This window comes from Pholcus phalangioides, unplaced genomic scaffold (genome assembly GCF_987345545.1).
Source record: "Pholcus phalangioides strain wild (caught in Gottingen) unplaced genomic scaffold, Ppha-v1.0 ptg000001l_1, whole genome shotgun sequence".
NCBI lineage: Eukaryota > Metazoa > Arthropoda > Arachnida > Araneae > Pholcidae > Pholcus > Pholcus phalangioides.
The window spans coordinates 19,143,961-19,166,121 of NW_028301594.1; the positions used below are offsets into that span (position 1 = coordinate 19,143,961).

The 22,161-nt window shown below is 33.7% G+C and overlaps 1 protein-coding gene across 2 annotated transcripts in view; it reads left to right on the forward strand.

The window, feature by feature from the left end:
• SMC6 (Structural maintenance of chromosomes 6) overlaps positions 1–22,161 on the forward strand; it is an 89,190-nt gene that overhangs the window by 61,888 nt on the left and 5,141 nt on the right. Inside the window, exons 20-24 of one of the 2 annotated variants that reach the window (XM_089232003.1) lie at positions 58–195; positions 1,991–2,103; positions 4,966–5,065; positions 6,504–6,662; positions 7,656–7,739. In XM_089232003.1, the coding sequence (XP_089088129.1) occupies positions 58–195; positions 1,991–2,103; positions 4,966–5,065; positions 6,504–6,662; positions 7,656–7,739 (594 nt within the window). The remainder of the gene's footprint in view (positions 1–57; positions 196–1,990; positions 2,104–4,965; positions 5,066–6,503; positions 6,663–7,655; positions 7,740–22,161) is intronic. The other variant, XM_089232004.1, reaches the window with a different exon arrangement.

Below are 22,161 nucleotides of genomic sequence, written 5' to 3' on the forward strand. Positions count from 1 at the left end.
TTGAATTTTTAAATTTTTTTATTAATTTCTTTTTCTTTCTTTCTTTTTTGTTTGTAGGCCGATTTTCACAGTGCTATGAAAACATGTGAAAAATTAGATATTAAGAAAGAACAGAAGAATAAATTCCTTAAACAACAATTACAAGCACTTGAAGATGCAGAGAAAGATGTCGCTGAGGCTGAAAAAAAAGCAGAGGTGCATTTTTTTGTTTTTTCTTTCTTTGGAATTGCGGTAGACAATGTTTAGAAAGTGTCTTCTCTTGAGACTATCTCCTGATTAACCCTTAAACTGCACCCATCATTAATAGGCAATGAATGTATGTTGAATTACTTTGTATATCAAATAGAATGCTCGGTTTTATTTTCAAAAAGGTGTCTTCGCGTTCTCTTAAAATCATTCTTCCCCTTTTCTGAGGCTTAGTTCGTCCTGGACTGGAGTATGCTGTAAGGTTTTGGAGACCATACCTAGGGAGGGACATAGACATGGTTGAAAGGGTGAGAGAAGAGCTACTGTGTTCTCGTTGGCACACACTGTTTGAGGTATGAAGAGAGACCTTATTTTTTGAATATGTTTACATTGAATGAACACAGGTGTCGAGGAGATATGATCGAAGTGTTCAAAATTTTCAATGGGATGGATAGGATGGACCATGAACTTTTAGTACACCGCCAATCGACTGCTTTTACAAGGAGACACCAGTATCGATTGTTGAGGACAATGCAAGGTTATGGTGTCGCAGGGAATTTTTCTCTAATAGGGTTGTTAATAAATGGAATAGCTTATATATTCCCCCAAGGGTAGTAAATTCTAACACAATTGACACGTTTAAAAAGAAATATGATAAATATGTTGGAGTAAATCTAGAAGCTATCCATACTTGGAATAAGACAGCCATAAATACATTTTATGGTCATTGTATAATATTTTATCATGTATATATATTGTTTATAGTTTTTGTAATTGCATTTTTAATTGGGTTGCTGTATTTTAGAAATATATGACATTCATACCTGTTATGGGCACCTTTTTCTCAGCCACCTCATTGGGCATTTTGCCTGTTGTGGCCTTGTATTTTTTCACCTTGTGCATATAGAAAGGGACTGATGGGGGAGAGAAAAATTTTGTGATAGTGAGTTTTTGTGTAAGGAAGGAAAAACATGCCAAAGATTTCATTTGTCAAAAATGAACTGGCATTGAACAGCAAAGTGTAAACAAATCCCTTTTAAAAAAGGATAGACAATGCAGTAAAATCAATCAGTTCACCTTGATTTATTTACGTTGGACGTTGTAATTTACACATTTTGCACCGCACTTTTGGAAAGAGGTTTTAAAAGAGCATCATTCTTAAAAACTTACATGTCTTTATAATTTGTTGCTCATTGTCGAAGAGAGTCACCTCCAAATAGCGACTTATCTGAGGATGATGCCACTCTCTGCTTTCTTTACAAAGGGTTTTAGCAGCTGGCTGATGTGAAGATGAATTTAGGAAAGGCAAGTGTTAGCAATTCTGTGCTTTGACCTGAATTAGGTCCGACCGTCCATGTATGGTTCCGTTCAGTGCACACAAGCTTTAGAAAGATTGAGATATTTGTTGACTTTGTAGTCTGGTAGTCTAGGGCGTTCATCTAGTAAGTGAGAAGACGTGGGTTGGATTCCCCCCGCTGGCAATTGAATTTTCTCTTTCCTAAATTCATCGTTGCATCAGCCAGCTGTAAAAAATTTTGTAAAGTTCATTAGCATTATTGTCTATGGGGGATTAGTTATAGCTGCTACTTAATGTTGTTATAGCCGAGGTGTTATAACAAAGTTTGACTGCATAATGGATGATGTGGAAAATTGCCTGAAAATATTGTAACAAAAGAATGTTTTGCCAACTTTTGAATCATTGATGAAAAATCTTTATTTTTTCCTTTTATTGAAATTATAACAATAATGAAATAGAAAAAAAAATCTTTTGTTGCTTACTTTAATCTTTAACTCCTTTTTATAGAAAGCTCGTCAAGAAGCTTCACAGCTGTGTGACCGAATAGATACTGATAGAACACCAGAATCGTTGCACCGAGAAAAGGTAGAATTGGAAAAGGCTGCAAAGAAATTCACCAAGTAATGGAGTTACTTGTGATTTTTTTAAAATAATTTTAACATTTTCTAATTTTTGTCTTGGCTAGGCCGCAGTTTAGGGGTAGTTGATTTGGAAAAATAAGTTTTTCAAGACTCAATAAAGCTATTAGATGGCAGCACAATATAGTTATTTTTTATATCCTATATTAAACAAACTTTAGCTACAAGAAGATGAACAATTTTGATTTGTGTCATTTAATCTAAATATGATGAATAACCTGGACTAAACTTATAAATTTTTCAACTACATATACTCTTTGTTTTGTTAAAATCATAAAACCAAGAAAACGTATTAGTAATTTCTATATATTTTCCAAAATTTTAGATGGTTTCATGGGCAAACCACCACTTACTTGGAGCTAAGAAGTGTGAAATTTTCTTGTTGCTAGGCTATAATATGATATGCTTGTAAGTTGGATGACTGGATTATGTGTTGTTTCAGGAGGATGGTGTCCTTCCTTTTTTCTGGAGGAAAATATAAAACATAACATCAACATACCAGTAAAGTGTACATCAGAGTATGAAAAAATCAGGATTAAAAAAAAAAAGACATTCTATTGGCAAGATTGTTTCTTGCATAATTGGTGGATGCATTTATTATGCATATCTAACTTACATGGGGTTGCTTGATAATTGACAATTTTTATTATTTCACAGATTCAATGAGTTTTGGTAAAAAACAGGCACATTTAGACTTTTTTCACTTTCCGCAATTTCAAGTCCAACAGTATTTAAGTTGGCACAATATCTATTATTTTAAATTGGCTATTAGGGGGGTTTTCACAGAATTCAAGGCTTTATAGGAAAAATTAATTTGTGACATTGTAATGCATTGTAAATATGCATTGTAATTTGTATAGAAAATATTGTAACAGGCTTCAAACTGAAAAAACAGCAGAAAAAAAAGTTAATCTATTAGCATTCTATTATGTTGAGTTGTTTAAGTAAATAAGGTATTTATATTTTTTCTCATTTTTTGCATTTTGCTTTCAAATTTGACCCTTTAAAATTAGAATTGCAACAAAAAAAAGTTGTAGGCTATCTACTTAGGCCTAAAGGAGTACGCAGGTACAATTTTGTAATCACAAAAAAATATACAAAATTTCTTGTAAATACGAAGATTTTAAATAACCGGTCACAGCTGAAGATCATGGATTACTTTGTTTGATGGTGTCTTCTATGATTGAAAAGCAAAGTTCAAAGTAAATGGTAAACCTATTTTTATCCATTTATAATTGAATTTAACAGTTTGAGAAGCTAGTCAAGTTGGGTGTTCCATGCAGTGGAACACTGAGCAACAAACAGTTAATCATTTCTTTAAATTCTGTGAGAAGTTAACCTTTTTTTTTCACGGAAACCCTTATATTCTGCACGTACTTTTTTTTTGCTATATTAGGATGAATAAGATTTTGGTATTCAAACAGCAGAAATTCTTGCTGGATAGGTTTTCAGTATACATGGTGTTTAATTTGAAAAGAGACTAATAATTTTTATTCGTCATTTCAGTAACCCATGTTTTAGTAGTGACAGATAAGGTACTTCAGGAAAAATTTAAATAGACTTTAATTTGTGAAGGAAATTTATTTAGAATTATTCTTTTTATTCTTTTCACCCATTTTTGGCAAAACTTTTGGCATTTCACAGAAAAATTCCTTATATTGCAGATATAGTTAGTTTTTAGTTCTGCTTCGTTTTCAAAATTTCTGCTCCAAAAAAGAAATTTACTACTCCAAAATAGATGAAGGACGCTTGTACCCCTGATTTTGTGATTAAAAAATCAATGATTTTTAAATTATTTTCAATTTAGAATCAAGTGATTTTTAAATTAAGCTAATTTAAATCAAAGTACCATTGTGTACATCATGAAGATGTGCATTTTGCAATACCAAAGAGAAGCTCCAATGAATAAGTTCTATGTGCTGAAGTAAGTTATATGTAAGAAGTAATATGCTAAAGTAAGTTAGAGGAAATAATATGAGTGAATTTTGTTTACACATTTTGTAATGAATAATTTTAGATAACTTTCTGCATTGTATGATTTTATTTCACACATTTTTTTATGTTCAGTATTGGTTGATACAAAATCATATGAAATAGAATCAGAATAAGTTCTAGATTTGTGATTAAATTTTTTAATAACCTGAAAGATTTTGAAAATTTCCGTTTTAAAATAATATTTATCAATGAAATGATAAATACTTATTGCTATATTTATCCTTTTGATGTAAAACTGATATCTTAAAGATTCATCAATACCATGTTATACCGGAACAGTTATGTTCTTAAACCATCCAAATTTATCAAGTAATTTCATTAAATACTAGAGAAAAAAAAGTGTCGTTCAAATAGTTAGTACATGTTATGCAGCACTGAAACTGACCATGAAAAAAATAATTATATATAAAAAAGAATTTCTGAAAAAAATTGTTACATATTCTAAATTTAAGTGTCTGATTTTTTAATTCCAAAATCATTTGGCACAATGAATGTGAATTTTTTTTTATCCTTAATCAATGTGAAATGTTAACATTATTTTGCATCAGATCTTTGAATACTGGCATGAGGGGAAAAAAAAACATTCCTATTGTCATTGGGACAGACCACCCATTTTTTTTTTTGTGAAGTTCACATTCATGTTGTCAGCTCATGTGTGAAGCGATGGCTTGTGGGATGAGATCATGAAGCGCATATATATTATGAACCTTGCGGTAGTCGGAATGCCAGCACAAATGGCAGGTTTTTGCACTCTCTAAAAATTTGAGGATGAAAATTTTTCAAAATATTCATTTTTATCATTTATTCCATCCCTATTTTTATCTTTTATTTCTCCCTCATTATTTCAAGGGCTTTGAATAAGGATTTGATCGAGAAGAATTATGTTGAGAAAAAGAATATGGCTATGAAACTGGATGGAGAAATCCGCAGCCTGAAAAATCTTCTGAGTGTAAGTAGATACTCTATTTATTTATTGATAATCTGTTTATACAAAAATATTGAACTTTTATAACAGTGTTTCTTCATACACTAAAAACCCACTAATCTGAAAATCTGCTTGATCCGAACGGCTCTTTAAAATAAAAAATGCTCTTTTGCACAAGAGAGTTGACGAATCAACTACAGAAAAAAACAACCACTCATAAAGTCTGTCTTGCAACAATCTAGTTGCCTTGAGAAAACCTTCCATCTTCATTCAACAAAGCAACATATACCTTGTGGATGATGCAGTTCATAGCCAGTTATCTCAGAAACATGTCTGCCAGGATTGCATTATCATTCTGCTCCACATATCAAAGGGCAGTTTTGAAAGCAATCTGAGCAGTAATGAATGAGTCTTTGGTGGATTTAAGCATCATAATGTAATCTGTCGCTCAATGATGAGTCATTTGCCAGTTGAAACTCAGGAGACAATTTCTGTATCCATAAATATTTAGTGGCTGTTGGAGTCTAATGATAACATTTCACCCACATATATCTCTTTCCTCTGCTTCCTCACAACCAAGGATTTCTTTTAAAAGCTAGATGATTTTGTGGCATTCCTTTGTTGCTTGATTATTGTCGAATTCGAGTGTTGGCCATAATTTCCAGGTTTTCTTTAGCAAGGTTTCACTCACATGTTCTCGTGCTTCTGCTGCCCAGTAAATGACATCTTTGACCGAAATTTTCTTAGAAATACTCACTATTATTACAGCTTTTAAACATCCATGTTTAAAAGACAAACCCTTGTAGTACAAACTATGTAAATTTCTAATTGCAAATATAAGAGTAATGATTTCCAAATGCATTAAATCCTCACTAATCTGGACCGGGAGTTATTGGGATTAGCAAAAAGTTTGTATTACAAGGGTTTGTCTTTTAAACATACACCATTTTAAACATATTTCTGTTTAAAATGGTGTTATTTTACTCTTCAGTGTAGGAGTCTTCAACCTTTCAGACATTGTGGGCCATATTGAAAATTTTCATGAATCCTGCGGGCCACAAAGTTATATTGTGGTAAAAAAAATAATAGGAAGGTTGTATCCATATTCACAAAAACTTAATTACGGGGCTTCGTAACAGATGGGTCAATGGGCCCCAAGTGAAATGGGAGATCCATATTATTGAAGACATTTATTTTATTCTGAAACTATTGTATTAACTATAGATGTTCATTAATTTTAAAATTCTATTTCAGAATTAACTTTTTCATTAAATGTTAGAAATAATTTCTTTCTTTAAATTTTCATTACCTCTAAAATAATTTCTTTCATTAAATATGAATTTGCATAAATTCTGAAATAATTTGTCATTATTATGAATTCTCAATTCTGAAATTTTTTTCATGAAATATGCATTTCCATTAATTCTGAAATAATTTTTTAAATTGAAATATTGTGTTACAGAAATTGAGAAGGCAAATAGCAGCGAGAAAGGAAAGATATAAAAAGTTAAGAGCTGCGATTACAATTCAAGTGAAAATATTGTTCAACTTGAGCATAGACGTTAGGAAATATGTTGGGCGTATTAATTTTGATCATGTAAATGAAACCCTTGATATTGAAGTGAGTATTGAGGCATTTGCAATTTTTCTTCAAGCAACAATGCTTTAGTTGTTAATTTGTATTACATCTTAATATATTTAATAGAAATGTCCTCTTTGTTCCAGAAGCATGGCCATAATGCTGTTTCTATAGTTACATATGCCTTATTTTCCTGCATGTATCAAAAATAAACATAGGAATTTCTAATTGCAAATTTGTTCTGCTGCATTTTATCTACTGCTTTTTCCTTACTTTTTTTTCTGAGAAGTTTTGGAATAGACATAAATATTTTCAAAAAGTCTGTCACGGTCTAGCTCCATTAGGGAAATAGCTAAAATTGCAGGACTGTGATAGAACATTTACCGTGTTTGGTTTGAAAGAAAGGAAGTAATTTTCTAAACTTCACATTTTTTTATATTTAATCATTCTTTTGTTATGCAATTATGTTTGCAAAATATATTACGATCGCTGCTAAATTTTACAAACATTCAGTTTATAAATCAACACATTTTTATGAACTACTACTACCACCTTACCCTACATACACACATTCCTCTATGGAATTTCTGACAAATTGGTACATGCTGGAATGTGTGTTTTGAGCATGTGTGTGGATCTAACATATTTGTATTGACAGAATTGCGCTTGTTTCATGTTCTTGCTGGTGCTGCCAGCAGTCTTTCATATTTCAAAGTAAAGATGGTAAATGTTTGTTTTTTTATGAATGCTCTATTGGTCCCGAACAATATTCCATTTTTTTAAATGTCTTTCGCATTTACAAACTTATAATTTTTATGAATTAATTGTTCAAGTCTTTTCCAGTCTTGCTTGATGTAATTATATTTTATTTTTATCATATTCTTATAGTATTATATACAGTCAGCTTACTTATAATGAACAGGGATATTACAAATTTTCACATATAACAAAGTTTTTCCATGTCCCGTGAATTTTACATTGCGTATCTGTGGTTTTTGTTTTTTTGATTGCTTATATAACAAATATTTATTTCAGCTAAGTGTGACCATGACAAATTTTCAACCGGTTTTCAAACTGGAATTGTCAAGCATTCCTGTGTCATCTTATCTAAACCTCTTGGTAAATTTGAATTATTTTTTACCTTTCAACAATCCTTAGCTATGGCTGATGATCTCCCCCCCCCCCCTGGAAGATATGCTATTAGGGTGTTTTTAAGAATTTACTGTAAAGTTCTCTTTGCTTAATTCTTTTATTGTTCTCCATTTAGTCTTTTTTGCTCTAAGAAAGTCTTAGAAAAAAGAAAAGTTATTTATTCCCAAGGCCTCAACCTCTAAAACTTTTTTGTTACATTCATCACTGTTTTTTACCTTGATTTGGTGGAAGCAATTCTTTTTAAATGGTTCAAAAAAATATAAGGCCCTCCACACACGGAGCGATTACTAGGCAAGCGAGTCAAGCGGCGAATTTCCAACGATATGAGCGATTATACGATTCATATGATTGGCATCTGCTAATGGGCCGATTTTTTTTGTGGCAGCGAACTGGACGATTTTTCGCCTTTGCACCCGTGCTCTTCCTACTTTTCCGCCACTTCTTCCACCTGTTCTCTGCCTTGTCATTTTCTTATTTTGTGCACTACATGAAAGTATTATTTTTTCACATATATTCTATTTTTCGTTGTTAAATTATGGAAAGTTCTAGTGGCGAGGAGGCTATCATGATTTTCTATTTAAAAAAATGCAAAAAAAAAGAAGAGAGAAAGCATTGGGTTTATCCCTACATAGAAAGGAACTTACATAGCAGGCTGTTTGTGGCAGCAAGAGAACTGCAGGAAAGTGATGCTAAGTTTATGGCATTTTATAGAATGTCCAAACAGACCTATAATGAGCTGGTGGCAATCTCCAGCTATAAGGAAACAAAATACCAACATGCGAGAATGTATAGATCCAGAAGAATGACTTCTTATCACATTGAGGTAAGTTTCTTTTTCATATTACTTCATGTATCAAAATTTGAACAATGAATAGACACCCCAATTTATTTGAAAATGAATTTATTAATTTATGAAATTATATAAAAAAAACCTCTTGACACATAAAAAGTCAATATTTTTCCAAGGAGCACATAAATACCATGTTGGAAAATTGAAAGGCACATAAATAAATCATATTACACGAGTGGGAAAAAATATGGATACATAAAAAATTAATAAAATTTACAAATAGATATAAAATTTCTCCAAGGACCAGCTAGATACCCGCATTGGGAAATTGTGAAACAAGTAAACAAAAATGCACCATCTAATATTACTCATACAAAATGCAAGACGTATATCAGTAGCCCAAAATTGGACAAAGACTTATCAAAAATGAATCATCTTCATAAAGGGATAAACATGTCTGAAACGCATCATTTTGTAACCAAAGTAAACGTCCCAAAAGATATTGTTGAGGTCCACGAACCATTTTACCCAACATCCAACATTTCTTTTGCCCAGCTTTGCCAAACTTTTACAGTAGCCTATCATTCAAGTCTGGCCCTGTTTGGTGTAAAATTGTAGATTTGTTTTCAGAGAATGCACACACAGCAGACAAAAAACCAGTGATACACACATCATACTACTTCCTAACAGAATATGACAATTTAAATTAGCTTCATTTTAATAATGAATAAAATAGCCAATATTAAATTCAAATTACCTAATTTTTTAAAATTTAAACATCACACATTTATCGGAAGACGATAAATGTGTCCTGCAATAGATATCACTTTCGGCTATCTATTGAAGGTTTTGAACAGCTGGCTGATGCAAAGACATATTTAGGAAAGAGAAAATTCAACTGCCCTTGTGGGGAATCGAACCCATGTCCTCTCACTTGTCGGGTGAGTGTCCTACACAACATAGGCAATGAATATCTTAATCTTTCCTTGGAGCTTGTGTGCACGGAACAGGACCTTACATGGATGGTCGGATCTAGTTAAGTAGCCATCTGGTGGCAGTGTCAGCAATTGCGAGCTTCGGCCTAAATTTGGTCCGGCAGTCCATGTACGATCCTGTTCAGTGCGTATGAGCTCCAAGGGGTCATTCCATTTCAAATCACCCGGCAAAATGCCAAAATGCCACCCATAGTCTCAGATTTCAATGATTTTTTTTTTATTTGTTGCATTTACCATCCTTATTAACCGTGTGAAATATTATTTGCATATCTCTAAAACTTTTTGAGAAAAAAAATGTTGAAATTTATCAAAAACTGATGCAGATGACTTTTCCGAGGCTCAATTTTTAAGCGGCATTGTTTGAGAAAATAAATCATAACTTTTCCAATTTTCAATATATTCAAGTGAAATTTTCACTAAAGTGTTCACAAAAACATACAGAATATGAATAAAAATAATTCATACACTTATATTTCAAATTTACATGCAAAAAAATTATGTAAACTTTATTTTTGTGGAATTTTTCGTTAGAAAAAATACAATTTTTCAAACGTATTTTTAGACCAGAGGCACAGCAGTTACCAAAACAACTTTTATTTTAAATTTCTCCTAAATATATGAAGTAAAATACTGGAGAAAAAAAATAATGGTTTTTTGACCGTTAATATGTTTATTCTGGCTCGCAACACAAAATTCATCGAAATAAGACTGGATCGTTCCGATTTCAAATCATTCAACTAGATACTGAAATGCAACCCATCATCCCAGATTCCAATTATTATTTTTTATTTATTGCTTCTACCATGCTTGTTGACCATGCAAAGTTTCATGTACATATCTCAAAACCTTTTTGAGAAAAAAAATGTTTTCTAACCTCACGAATGACATCTCTTAGGCTAACCCCATTCAAGCAATATTATTTGTTAAAATATATCATAACTTTGCAGATTTTCAATATATTCAAATGAAATTTCCACTAAAATGCTCACAAAAAAATGTAGATTATGACTAGGAAAAATTTAAACCTTTGCATTAAAAAATTAGATTGCAAAAAAATCGTTGAAATTTAATTTTTGATTCTTTTTATAATAAAAACACAATGGCTCACCTTTGCTTTTTCATTTACAAAAGCTCTCCTGTTTTTCTCACAGCATATTCAGTGACATTGAACTCTTTTTTTCCTTGTTCCCATTTCTTAAAGCAGGGGCCAGAGTTAAAATTTGCCCCTGTTGTGATGGGTAAATTGAGTCTTATTTCTAATTAACTTTATCAAAATATTCATATTTGCTTTCTGTTTAATATCTTCATTATTATAAGTGTACATTGAGATTCATTTTCTGGTAATTCTTCAAAAACTTTACAAACATTTGATTTTAAAGTGTTGCAAGCAGATTCAACTTTTCTTTTGGTATTGTTTGACTTGCACTGTGGAGCTACCGTATGAAGTTTAATTGGTGACTCTTCTATGTTCTGTAGAGATGAATTTATTTCTTCAAGTGCTTCTTGTTTAATAATTGACATTTTTCCAAGTTACTTCTCTACATTACTGTCACTGTTCATCTCTTCACAGTATTCAGTCTCTTCATTTAATTTATTGTTGTTTATATTCACTGTCTCTACAGGCATGGCATATTTTTTGCCCTGGAATTGATTTTGTACAACCGTTTATTTCATTTATACATGAAAAATACAAGTTTACTATCCTTAAACCTTTTGTTATTTTTTTTTTCTTATGACATTTTAAAGGATTAAAGCATGCTTCCGGATATATTTCATACTTTGAGAAAAAAAGCTCTATGATGCTTAAACACACAGTAGATAAATGTTCAGAACTTGCTCCACTCCTCAATATTGATGTCCGATGGGTCCAATGATGTAATGGGTAACAGATTTTACACGTTTGCATAACACTTTTTATGACAGTCAGATCCAGTTTTTTTTCCAACACTATAAATTTCAAGTGTCTTTTCTGACATTTTCCTTTATTTCCAAAATGATGACATAAAATATTTAGCTCAAATGGAAATTGTGTTATCATAAGAAAAATTTGCTAACCCTGGAGTAGGCTACTTTATGGAGCACATTCTCTGTCTTCAGCAAGATCATAATTGAGACTTGCATCATTGGATAAGGGGGGGGGGCAGTTTAGTTCTAACACTTTTGTTTTATTTTTCGCAATGAAGCAGCAGCAGGGACTTTATCATCACCTGCTGGGATGATAAAGTCTTATAATTAAATAAGACACCAGCTGCCCTCTGAAGGACAAAGACCGGTGTGCCATAGTTCATATCTTCACAGAAGCTATTATTATTTTTTACAATCATCATCACAACAAGAAACATCACATCTTATATATCACCACCAGGCATTATATACATTAGGTTTTCCATTCTACTCTCTTTCATCTGCCTCAGCTACAACAATTAGGTTGTATCTGATAATTTCATTCTTTGTGATTTAATGCCTCATAATCTGCCTTTTTATCAGCAATTTTAAATTATTTCTTGGGAAAAATATATAGAGGCTTGTGTTAAATATTATAATGTAGATTTTTTTTCACACAAGTATAACCATTTCATATTTATCATATACATTAAATATATGTTTATTAAAATATATGCTGTAAAAATCAAAGTAATTAAAAAAAAAATTAACACTGTTGTGGTAAAATAACTTTATAATTAATCATGTTAAAAAACTTCAAAAATTAATCTATATATATGATTAATATTATCTGAATTAATCAAATACAAAATAATTCTTTATGCAAAAATATATCAGATTACAAAAGTTCGTCTTTGTTGCATCATAAGAAATATTTATAGATCAATTAAAAGTGAAATTAATTATTTGGAATTTGAACACTTCTAAGAATCTGAGCATGAAGGTAGGTTTAATTTGAAAAATTATTTTATTCACCCAAAACCTTTTTTTTTCACCAACTCCCATTTGACACATTACATTAACATTTCTAATTAGTTCATGAATTCATTTAATCCTAGAATTTTAAAATTTATTAATTGTTTTGAATCATTGCATTAACTACTCATGAAACTTAATTTAATGAATACTGTAATAAATGTATAAGCGTACATGAAAAATAAAATATAAATTTCTTTTTACTAAGCGTGAATCATTATATTAAGTCAAAATGTACAAATATAATTAATGTAGTCATATAAGTACAATTGTTTTGTTACTCAAATGTATTAACTGTCAAAATAATGTTGACTTTTCTAGTCTTCTTAATATATTAATAGGATTAAATTTAAATAAAATTGAAAATTCATGCTGTGCATCAAAAAAAAAGTGTTTAAAAAATTGTGTCAAAAGTAAAAAAAATAATAAATAAATACAATTTAAAAGACTTTTTCCCCCCTAAGGTTTACATTTTTTCTATTCATAATCTGCATTTTTTGGTGAGCATTTTAGTGGAAATTTCATTTGAATATATTCTGCAAAGTTATGATATATTTTCATAAATAATATTGCTTGAATGGGGTTAGCCTAAGAGACGTCATTCGTGAGGTTAGAAAACATTTTTTTTCTCAAAAAGGTTTTGAGATATGTACATGAAACTTTGCATGGCCAACAAGCATGGTAGAAGCAATAAATAAAAAATAATAATTGGAATCTGGGATGATGGGTTGCATTTCAGTATCTAGTTGAATGATTTGAAATCGGAACGATTCAGTCTTATTTCGATGAATTTTGTGTTGCGAGCCAGAATAAACATATTAACGGTCAAAAAACCATTATTTTTTTTCTCCAGTATTTTACTTCATATATTTAGGAGAAATTTAAAATAAAAGTTGTTTTGGTAACTGCTGTGCCTCTGGTCTAAAAATACGTTTGAAAAATTGTATTTTTTCTAACGAAAAATTTCACAAAAATAAAGTTTACATAATTTTTTTGCATGTAAATTTGAAATATAAGTGTATGAATTATTTTTATTCATATTCTGTATGTTTTTGTGAACACTTTAGTGAAAATTTCACTTGAATATATTGAAAATTGGAAAAGTTATGATTTATTTTCTCAAACAATGCCGCTTAAAAATTGAGCCTCGGAAAAGTCATCTGCATCAGTTTTTGATAAATTTCAACAATTTTTTTTCTCAAAAAGTTTTAGAGATATGCAAATAATATTTCACACTGTTAATAAGGATGGTAAATGCAACAAATTAAAAAAAAATCATTGAAATCTGAGAGTATGGGTGTCATGGCTGGGTGATTTGACATGGAATGACCCCAAGGGAAGATCAAGATTTTCATTGCCTTTGTAGTCTACTGGTCAAGGGTGCTCATCCTGCAAGTGAAAGGATGTGGGTTCGATTCCCCGCAAGGGTAGTTGAATTTTCTTTCTTTCCTAACTATATCTTCCCTTCAGCCAGCTGTTAAAAACCTTTGTATTATACATTTAAATTGGAAAATTCGAACATCAATAGCAGAATAATGTGGTTGTCGTATGAGAAATATTTCTTCATAAAAGAAATAATATATCTGGAGAAAACAAATTTTAGAAGAATAGGTAAATATCAGACTGGAACCGTATCCCTAGATACAATGCAGAAAGTATACAATTATATTAAGTGGTATATGATTAATGTTAAGTAGGCAAAAAAACAGAATTTGGATTTTGTGATTTAAATCAATGATTTTTTTAAATCAGGTGATTGCATTGATGAACCCTGTCAGTGCATTTATTTCAAACCACACTATAAAAACACAGCGAATTCTTTGTCACAAGATAAATAAAAGCAGTGAAATAAACATACAACATTGTATTTCTCAATAAAATCAAATGATGAGATAAAACTCAGTTTTTCAAAAAAAAAATATGAAATTAAATAAAAAGGTCTAGGATGAAAACAACTCAAGTTTGGCTTCTTTAGGTCTTTTTCATATTAGACCTTTTATTTAATTTTAATCCTTTGATAACGAAATCCATAGTTTCAGAATGATAATGAAGTTTTATCTCATTTGATTTGAATTTGTTGAGAAATGCATTGATTTCACATTTTTATTTCATTTATTATTTCAATTTATTCAATCAAACTTGTATCCAGCCTGTTCATATGGTGAATCGAAACTGATATCTGGGCACTGCTGTATCAATTCCACTGGTTGGACAACAGCTTGTGTTGTCTCAAAGGTACTGGTTCCAAGAATTTCGTCTATCAATAGGATAGACTTCCTCTTAAATAATTTGAGCTGTGCGCTAGTCATCAACCTGAGATCGGGTAAAAGGCATCCGATGAACTGTTGCATGGACTTTCAGATCATTTGTAGGAGGAGGTGCAGCAGAAACAGCAGTCATTTTTGCCTTTTTTATGCTGATATTGCTGAAATATTCGGAAAAGGCGGCATCTGCATTGTTGGTGCTGCAGGTCTTTCGCTTTCAGGATATCCCACTGCTGCTCTGAGATTGTGTGTCAGGAAGTGATGCTGCAGCTGATGTTAACGGAGGAGGAGTGGTTGGTTTGGGTGGCGAGTCTGGGATATCTATGTCATCAAGTCCCAAAGAGTTGTCACCAGTTGACACCTGAGAGCTTTTGGGTTGATCAACGATTTGGGAATGTTCTATTGGAACAGGCAACAAATTCCCACTCGCGCCCCTGCAGTCTTCACAAAAGATAGGGCAAACTGCATGGCTTCATTCAAGTAATAAGGTTTTATGACTTGTGTTCCTGAACCGCTTGGAAGAGATCTCAGTTTTCTCACAAAGGTGGTTCTCAAATTTTTCCATTTATCTTTGCAGGCGTTCACTGCAAAATAAAAACACAAAAAATTAACACAGAAGGCCTAGGATGAAATACATATTCAATGACCAAGTTATAAAGTACATGCAGTCAAACCCCGTTTAGTGACAAAATTTTTAAGTGAACAAATCTTCCATATAAAAGGAATTAAATGTGTTAATTTGTGATTTGATATGACGTGAAACTCATTATAGCGCCAGAAACCTGCAAGACAAATGGTGGCGTTACATCAGGGTTAGACTGTATATTTTAAAAGTGAGGTGAACTAATATGAAATTTTCAGTTTTAAAAAAAAATTCAACAAAATGAAAATAATTTTTGGCTTAAATTTCGATATGTTTCTGTTGTCTCCAACCCCCATGTAATTGATATAAATTATTTTGCAGGTATCTAGCTACAGGATGTACCTTTGTTTCTCTTGGTCTGTACTTTGCCTGAGGGGCAAAGTACAGGCAGATTGTAGCTGAGACTACAAAGATATTGTGGGGCAAGCTACACTCGCAATATTTGGCAAAACCTGACATGCAGCAATGATGGAGACAAATTGCAGAACGTTTTCTGTCATTGTGGAACCTGCCAGACTGCATAGGTGCAGTGAACATAAACATATCCATATCATAGCTGCCAAGTCTCCCGAAAAATTCGGGAATCTCCCGAATTTTATCTTCATCGCTCGACCTCCCGAAAAGTTCTTAAATCTCCCGAATTTTTACGAAAATCACAAAAATCTCTAATTGTCCCTAAAAATTACCTACTTCATTTAAAAAAAATCCCCGCTTATGAAAAAAGTCCCTAAGGAATTTCTTGTGGGGCATGAAGCCCTTTTTTTTCCCTTTCGAAATGACGTCACACCTCGTAAATGGGGAAATCCCCTTTTTAAAGAAGTTTTACAAACCCTCTGATGGTAACAAGAAAGTTGTTTGTCTTATCGTGCAGGGAAATGGCTTAGCAGCCAATAGTCCTGGATAATAATTGAAGATTATGGTGATGCACATGTGGTCAAAATTTCTTTTGTTGAAGTTACGTACGTGCGATATAACAAAGCATGAATACTGATAAGCAAAAACATATTTAATCAATTTTAAAGATACTTATTCCGATGAATTTCCTTTCATCAAACGTTCCAGAAGAGGGCTGACTTTTCCTTTTTGTACAAGTTGTGTTACGGACATAAACATCGGTCATGGAAAGACTGCCATCATCAGTCGTGAAGTGAAAAAAAAACATCAAGCAAGTGTCACAAAAAGTCAGTGTTCTTCAAAAATTGACGGTGTTTTCCTTCATCTTCCGATGATTTTGGGGTCATTCGCTCAGAATGTTTGTTCACAGCGTTTCTGATTGAACACAATATTTATTTTTACATCATTGAAGTTTTGACCTCCAATTTCACTTGTTTTTTGCGTAGGAATTTTATTCCCAAGGGTTTAACTGCCATGTGTGTAAAATCCCTATTTTAATTTGACTTCAGTTTTTGAGTAGGGATTTTATTCCCTACGCTTTAACTTTTATGTTTGGAAAATCCCTATTTTATTTGGAAAAATCCCTATTGTATTTATTAGGGAATGGTTTAAGCATAAAATACGGGTTTGTGCGAAAATCTCCCGAATTTTCATTTTCAAAAGTTGGCAGCTATGCCATATAGAAAAACTTCCAAAGACAGGTTCTACCAACTTCAACTACAAAGTGTACCACTCCATCGCGCTGTTAGCATGCTGCAATGCAGATGGTGTATTCATGATGGTAGAGGCTGGGTATGCCGGTAGGAATAGTGACGGCGGCATATTTTGAGTGTCTGCTATAAAATATTGGTTGACACTTTCACAACTGGAGATTCCTGCTCCCTCCAGACTGCCCTGCCATGAACATGACAATGCTTTCCCCGTTAATTTGTGGCAGATGAGGCATTCCTGTTGTCGCAAAATTTAATGCGTCCCTATTCTAAAAGAATCCTCGCCAATTCAAAGAGAGTCTTCAATTACAGATTGAGCAGGGGAAGAAAAACAATTGAATGTACCTTTGGCATGATGGCTGAAAAGTTCCAAGTGCGCCATTGTTGCGCCAATACGATGCCGCAACAACAGCAAAGTATTGGATATAGTGAAGAGTGTGTGTGTGTGCTACACAATTTCATCCGGAAAAAAGAGGGATATACATATACCCCGTAGCAATTTGAAGAAGCAACCGAGGCACACATCATCTTTACCTCTTCATCGCTGCCAAGTGTTCTGCACCATAATTCTACTTTGAAAAACCTTTGAAAACCAAACACACCCCGCTTATTACCCTATTATGAATACCATAATTCTAATGCAAACACTGTCAGGAATTACTTGGCACATTATTTTTTGTCTTCAGGGGTCAATGCCTTGGCAATGGAATTATTGTATATAATTATTTTTGATTCCCATGGCATAATGCATTGTAAATACTGTACATATAGTGTGATTTATATATCCTCACATCAACGTCTTTATTTTCCTGTGCACCTTGCAAATTAATGTTAAAAGTTTTTGAAATACCAACTGCACACTGTTTATGAAGGTGGCTCCGCCCTTGACACTGGGGGGAATTCTGCCTCCTCTTCCCCCAGATCTCTGCCCATGCTGGTTTATAACAAATAATTCTTATAGGGGTGTAATGCTACAGGGCACAATTCAATGAAAGTACAGTAGTTGGCTGTAAACCGTGTTTATTATACACGGTGTTTCAAAGTTAATATTTTTGTGCAATTTCTCGGAGAAAGGTGCATGCCCCTTTATTTCATAGACCACTGTTACAGGAATTATATATCTTGATATGCTTGAAAACGCTTTTCCCACAGTTAGAAACCGATTCGGATGACTTCATTTTCCAGCAAAATTTTGAAACAAATTTGACTACTGTATATACATATCTTTGATGTGGTTTGTAAAAAAACTATGATTAGCCATGTAATATAAAATTAATCTTAATTAGCGCCAATGTTCAATATTTTTCGTAATATACACATTTTAAATTGGGTGATTTTTTTTTTAAGCACACTGTATACCAAATAAAAAAGCTTTCAATGTAGGTTGAAGTTAGAAAAGATATGTAAGTTTACATCTACCAATCTAAATTTTTCTAGCTGGCCCTAAAGCAGAATGTTTTGCAACGAGTCCTCAGCTGACAAAAAATGTTCTGCAGTGAAAATTCCACGATAGTGTCTGATGTGCAAAAGTTTGTTTTACCGACATTGTTTTGCAACAACACTGAATGTTCTGCAACATATGTTGTAGTTTCTAGTATATTCTGCCACAACTTTCCCTCAGGCATATTATCAAGTCATTGTTAAGATTTGAGCATGTCTACACCTTGTTTGGAAATGTTTGTAATCAAAATAAACACTACAGACACATTTATATGATGTCTAAAAAGCAATGATGTTTTTTTTTCTTCTCAATTTTAATCATCTGTCACAGTGTTAAATTTTTTAATGTAATTTGGCCTTCATGTCAGTAAATAGTAGAACCTCCATAACTCGGGAGTGTCCATGTTGACTCGAAGTAAATGTTAGCAAAATGAAATTTTGTGTGATCGCACTTTCACAATGGTTTGCTATCATTGTTGTATGCATGCATAATTATATATATATGTGAACAATTCTATATCTCAAATAAACAAAATTACCTAATTTTTTTTTTTTTTGCAAAAAGTTTCCGAATCTCATATTAGAGTGTAAAAAAAGTGTATCATGTCGCAATAGCTGTGTTAAAAAAAAGGCAGATTATTTATTTGTGGCTCATAGCCCGTAGGTTGAATTTTCAGGTTCCAAACAGTGGGAAGTGACCAGAGGTGTGAAGAATATCTGCCAACAGGGGCGTCTTAAGTGTTTCACACCTGTGGATAACCATCTTGAGCTGTACGTAGGAAGATTTAATTTTTGAATAAAATGTGTGGGTGCTCTGATGCTTGCCACAATACTGTGGGTGTTCGAGCATACTCCCAGCTCTGACACCACTATGTGTAAAAACAATGAAATGTTGAAATGTGAGCGAGCAATGTTTTGAAACTTCATAGACTTGGCCAATGCACAGGTAATTTGAAAAATTAATGGTGATAGCACAGCACAAATTTCAGTTGACTTAAACAGGGTTTAGACATCTTGGAAGTTTCTCCCATTGAATTTAGTAATATGCCAAACATGAGAATAATATTTGTCAAGTTATCAGGGTAGTCACTTATCGAGGGTCTGCTGCATTTATTTTTAAACACAATGTAATAACAGGGCTAAGATTTCTAAAAATATTTTTGCAAAATGTAACAAGGAAACTGGTTTTTTTAGCTTAGGTTTTTTAGGGCATAAATACATTTTTTTAGTAATTCCCAGATCATAAAAAACCCTTTTATAATGACCATAATATAATGAACAGTAATTATAATGATCTGATGCTTATTTTTTTCACAACAAAAAAATTTATCACGAGCCGCATAATAAATAAGCAGAACCTAATTCATTTATTAAATCATTAAAAAGCAAATCACATTAAGTTTTTAAGACAAAGCTTATAAGACAACATTGCATACCCGGCTGAAAGCACGTGGGATATAATGTGCATTCGCCCCCCCCCCCCCACAGGCTGGAATTTTTCATGGACCCCATCAAACGCAAATCCTACTGTGTCAAGCCAAAAAATAAACAAAAATTCATCCCGTACTGGCTGAATGCCATGAAAATATGTCCACTTTTCATCACGTTCTTATATGTAATGCCGCTGTGGTGGTCGAGTGGTTATAGTGCCGGACTCGTGATGCGAGGATCCGGGTTCGAACCCCACAGTGGTGGTCGGCTGAAGTTGGTTTTCTGTGGTTCCCAACTTCAAGGCGCAAATGCGAGCCGATCTCCCCGTTAAAAAGTCTAGCCACAGAGAGCAACAGTCCTACAACGGTAAATCATTCAACTATAACACTTCACTCATAGTTAGAAAAAAAAAAATACTGGGGGCAGATGACAGCACTACACATAACAAGCATTACACAGAAACAAACTTTACGTCAGGTTGCACTACACGTACACGCACATTCCCGCATGTACCGATTCGTTGGGGGGTTCCGTTGGGGGGGGGGGGGTGCATGGGTGGTGTAGCAGCAGTAGGTAGGGCCTCCAAAAAATGGCTCGGGGATCCATGATGTTCTTAAGTCAGCCACCTCGTTGGGCAATTTGCCTGTTGTGGCGTTGTATTTGTATTTGTAAACAATGAAAAAATAGCTACACTGCGATGAATTACACTGGTGTAAGAAATTAAGAGAATTTGCAGACTTGGTCGATTATCTCTAGAACTACTGTACCGATTTTAATGAAATTTGATATGTACATACATTGATACAATACAAAACAAATAACCATTCAATAATTGTAATAGACACGCATGATCGTACGTAACACTCGTTGGAGTCGGAAGGTATGAAACAGTAGTTGCAGAATAAACCAAAAAAAGGGGTTAATAGATGGGTTGGACCTATCGGTATGGTCCCCTCTTACAGATATACGGGTCTCGCAGCGTGATTTCATACTTGAAATAAGGCAGTTTATAATTTCCTGTGACAATTGGTCCCACTCATTCAGCAATGCTGTTTTCATTCCCTGGATGGTTCCCGGAGGGGGGTTGCGAGTTGCAATTGCCCTCCCCAGAGCATCCCAGACATGCTCTATAGGATTAAGGTCTGGAGATCTGGCTGGCCAATCCATCTGGCGAATATCCTCACTCTCTAGACAATCGTCGAGCAGAAGAGCTCTATGTGGCCTTGCGTTATCGTCCATTAAAATGAACTCAGGGCCAACTGCACCCCTGAAAAGGCGAACATAGGGCACCAAGACCTCATCCCTATACCTCACACCAGTCACAGTGCCTCTTTCAAAGACATGGAGAGGTGTGCGGCCATCCAACATGATGCCTGCCCAGTCCATTAAACCTCCTCCGCCATAATGGTCGATTTTGCGGACATTGGAGGGTAGGTAGCGCGTCCCTGGTTCTCTCCATATGAACGTACAGCGAGAATCGGTGCTTAGGCTGAAAAGGGGCTCATCAGTGAAGAGAACGGTCGCCCATTAATCCATACTCCAATCTCTATGCTCTCTGCGCTATGATAAATGTATTCTCCTGTCCGTAGAAGTGAGCGGGACGCAAACAGCAGGTCTTCTTGCAAACAACCCTCTCTCATGAAGTCTTTTGGAAACAGTCACTCTTGATACACAGGTTCCTGTGGCTGCATACAAGTCACAGGAGAGCTGAGAAGCTGTAGCACTCCTGTTACGCCTCGCTATAATCGACAAATGGCGATCTTCTCTGGCCGTCGTGGCTCTTGAACGACGTTGTCCAGGCTTTCTCTCGATGGATCCGGTATCCTGTTTCCATAAGTTACACACAACGCTGGGCGTTAAATTGAACTTTCTACAAATCGGGACTTGAGCTGCTTCTAGCCTCCCCACAATTCGCCACCTCATTCCATCATTTAAACGTTGATGGTTACTCATATTTGCCCCCCCCCCCCGAGCACGCCGCCCTCCCCCGTATCTCCGCCCATGTTATAATGACCACACATCGTCATAGCGATCATTCCATTACAACAACTGGTAGGATAAGTCCCAAATGTTTTTATAGAAGTAATGTCATATACTTTTGATGTAATGACTCTCCCATTATAATATCCGTGTTCAATGAGACGAAGTGGGTCATTATAGATCAAGCATCGACTGTATTATTGTATTCATCATAGAAACATATAAAGGTCAAAAGTTACATTGAATCATGACTATCTATTATTTGGCTCAAAGAGCTGACTCTCAATCAAATAATGCAGCTGTAATTCGCTGAAAAAAAAGGG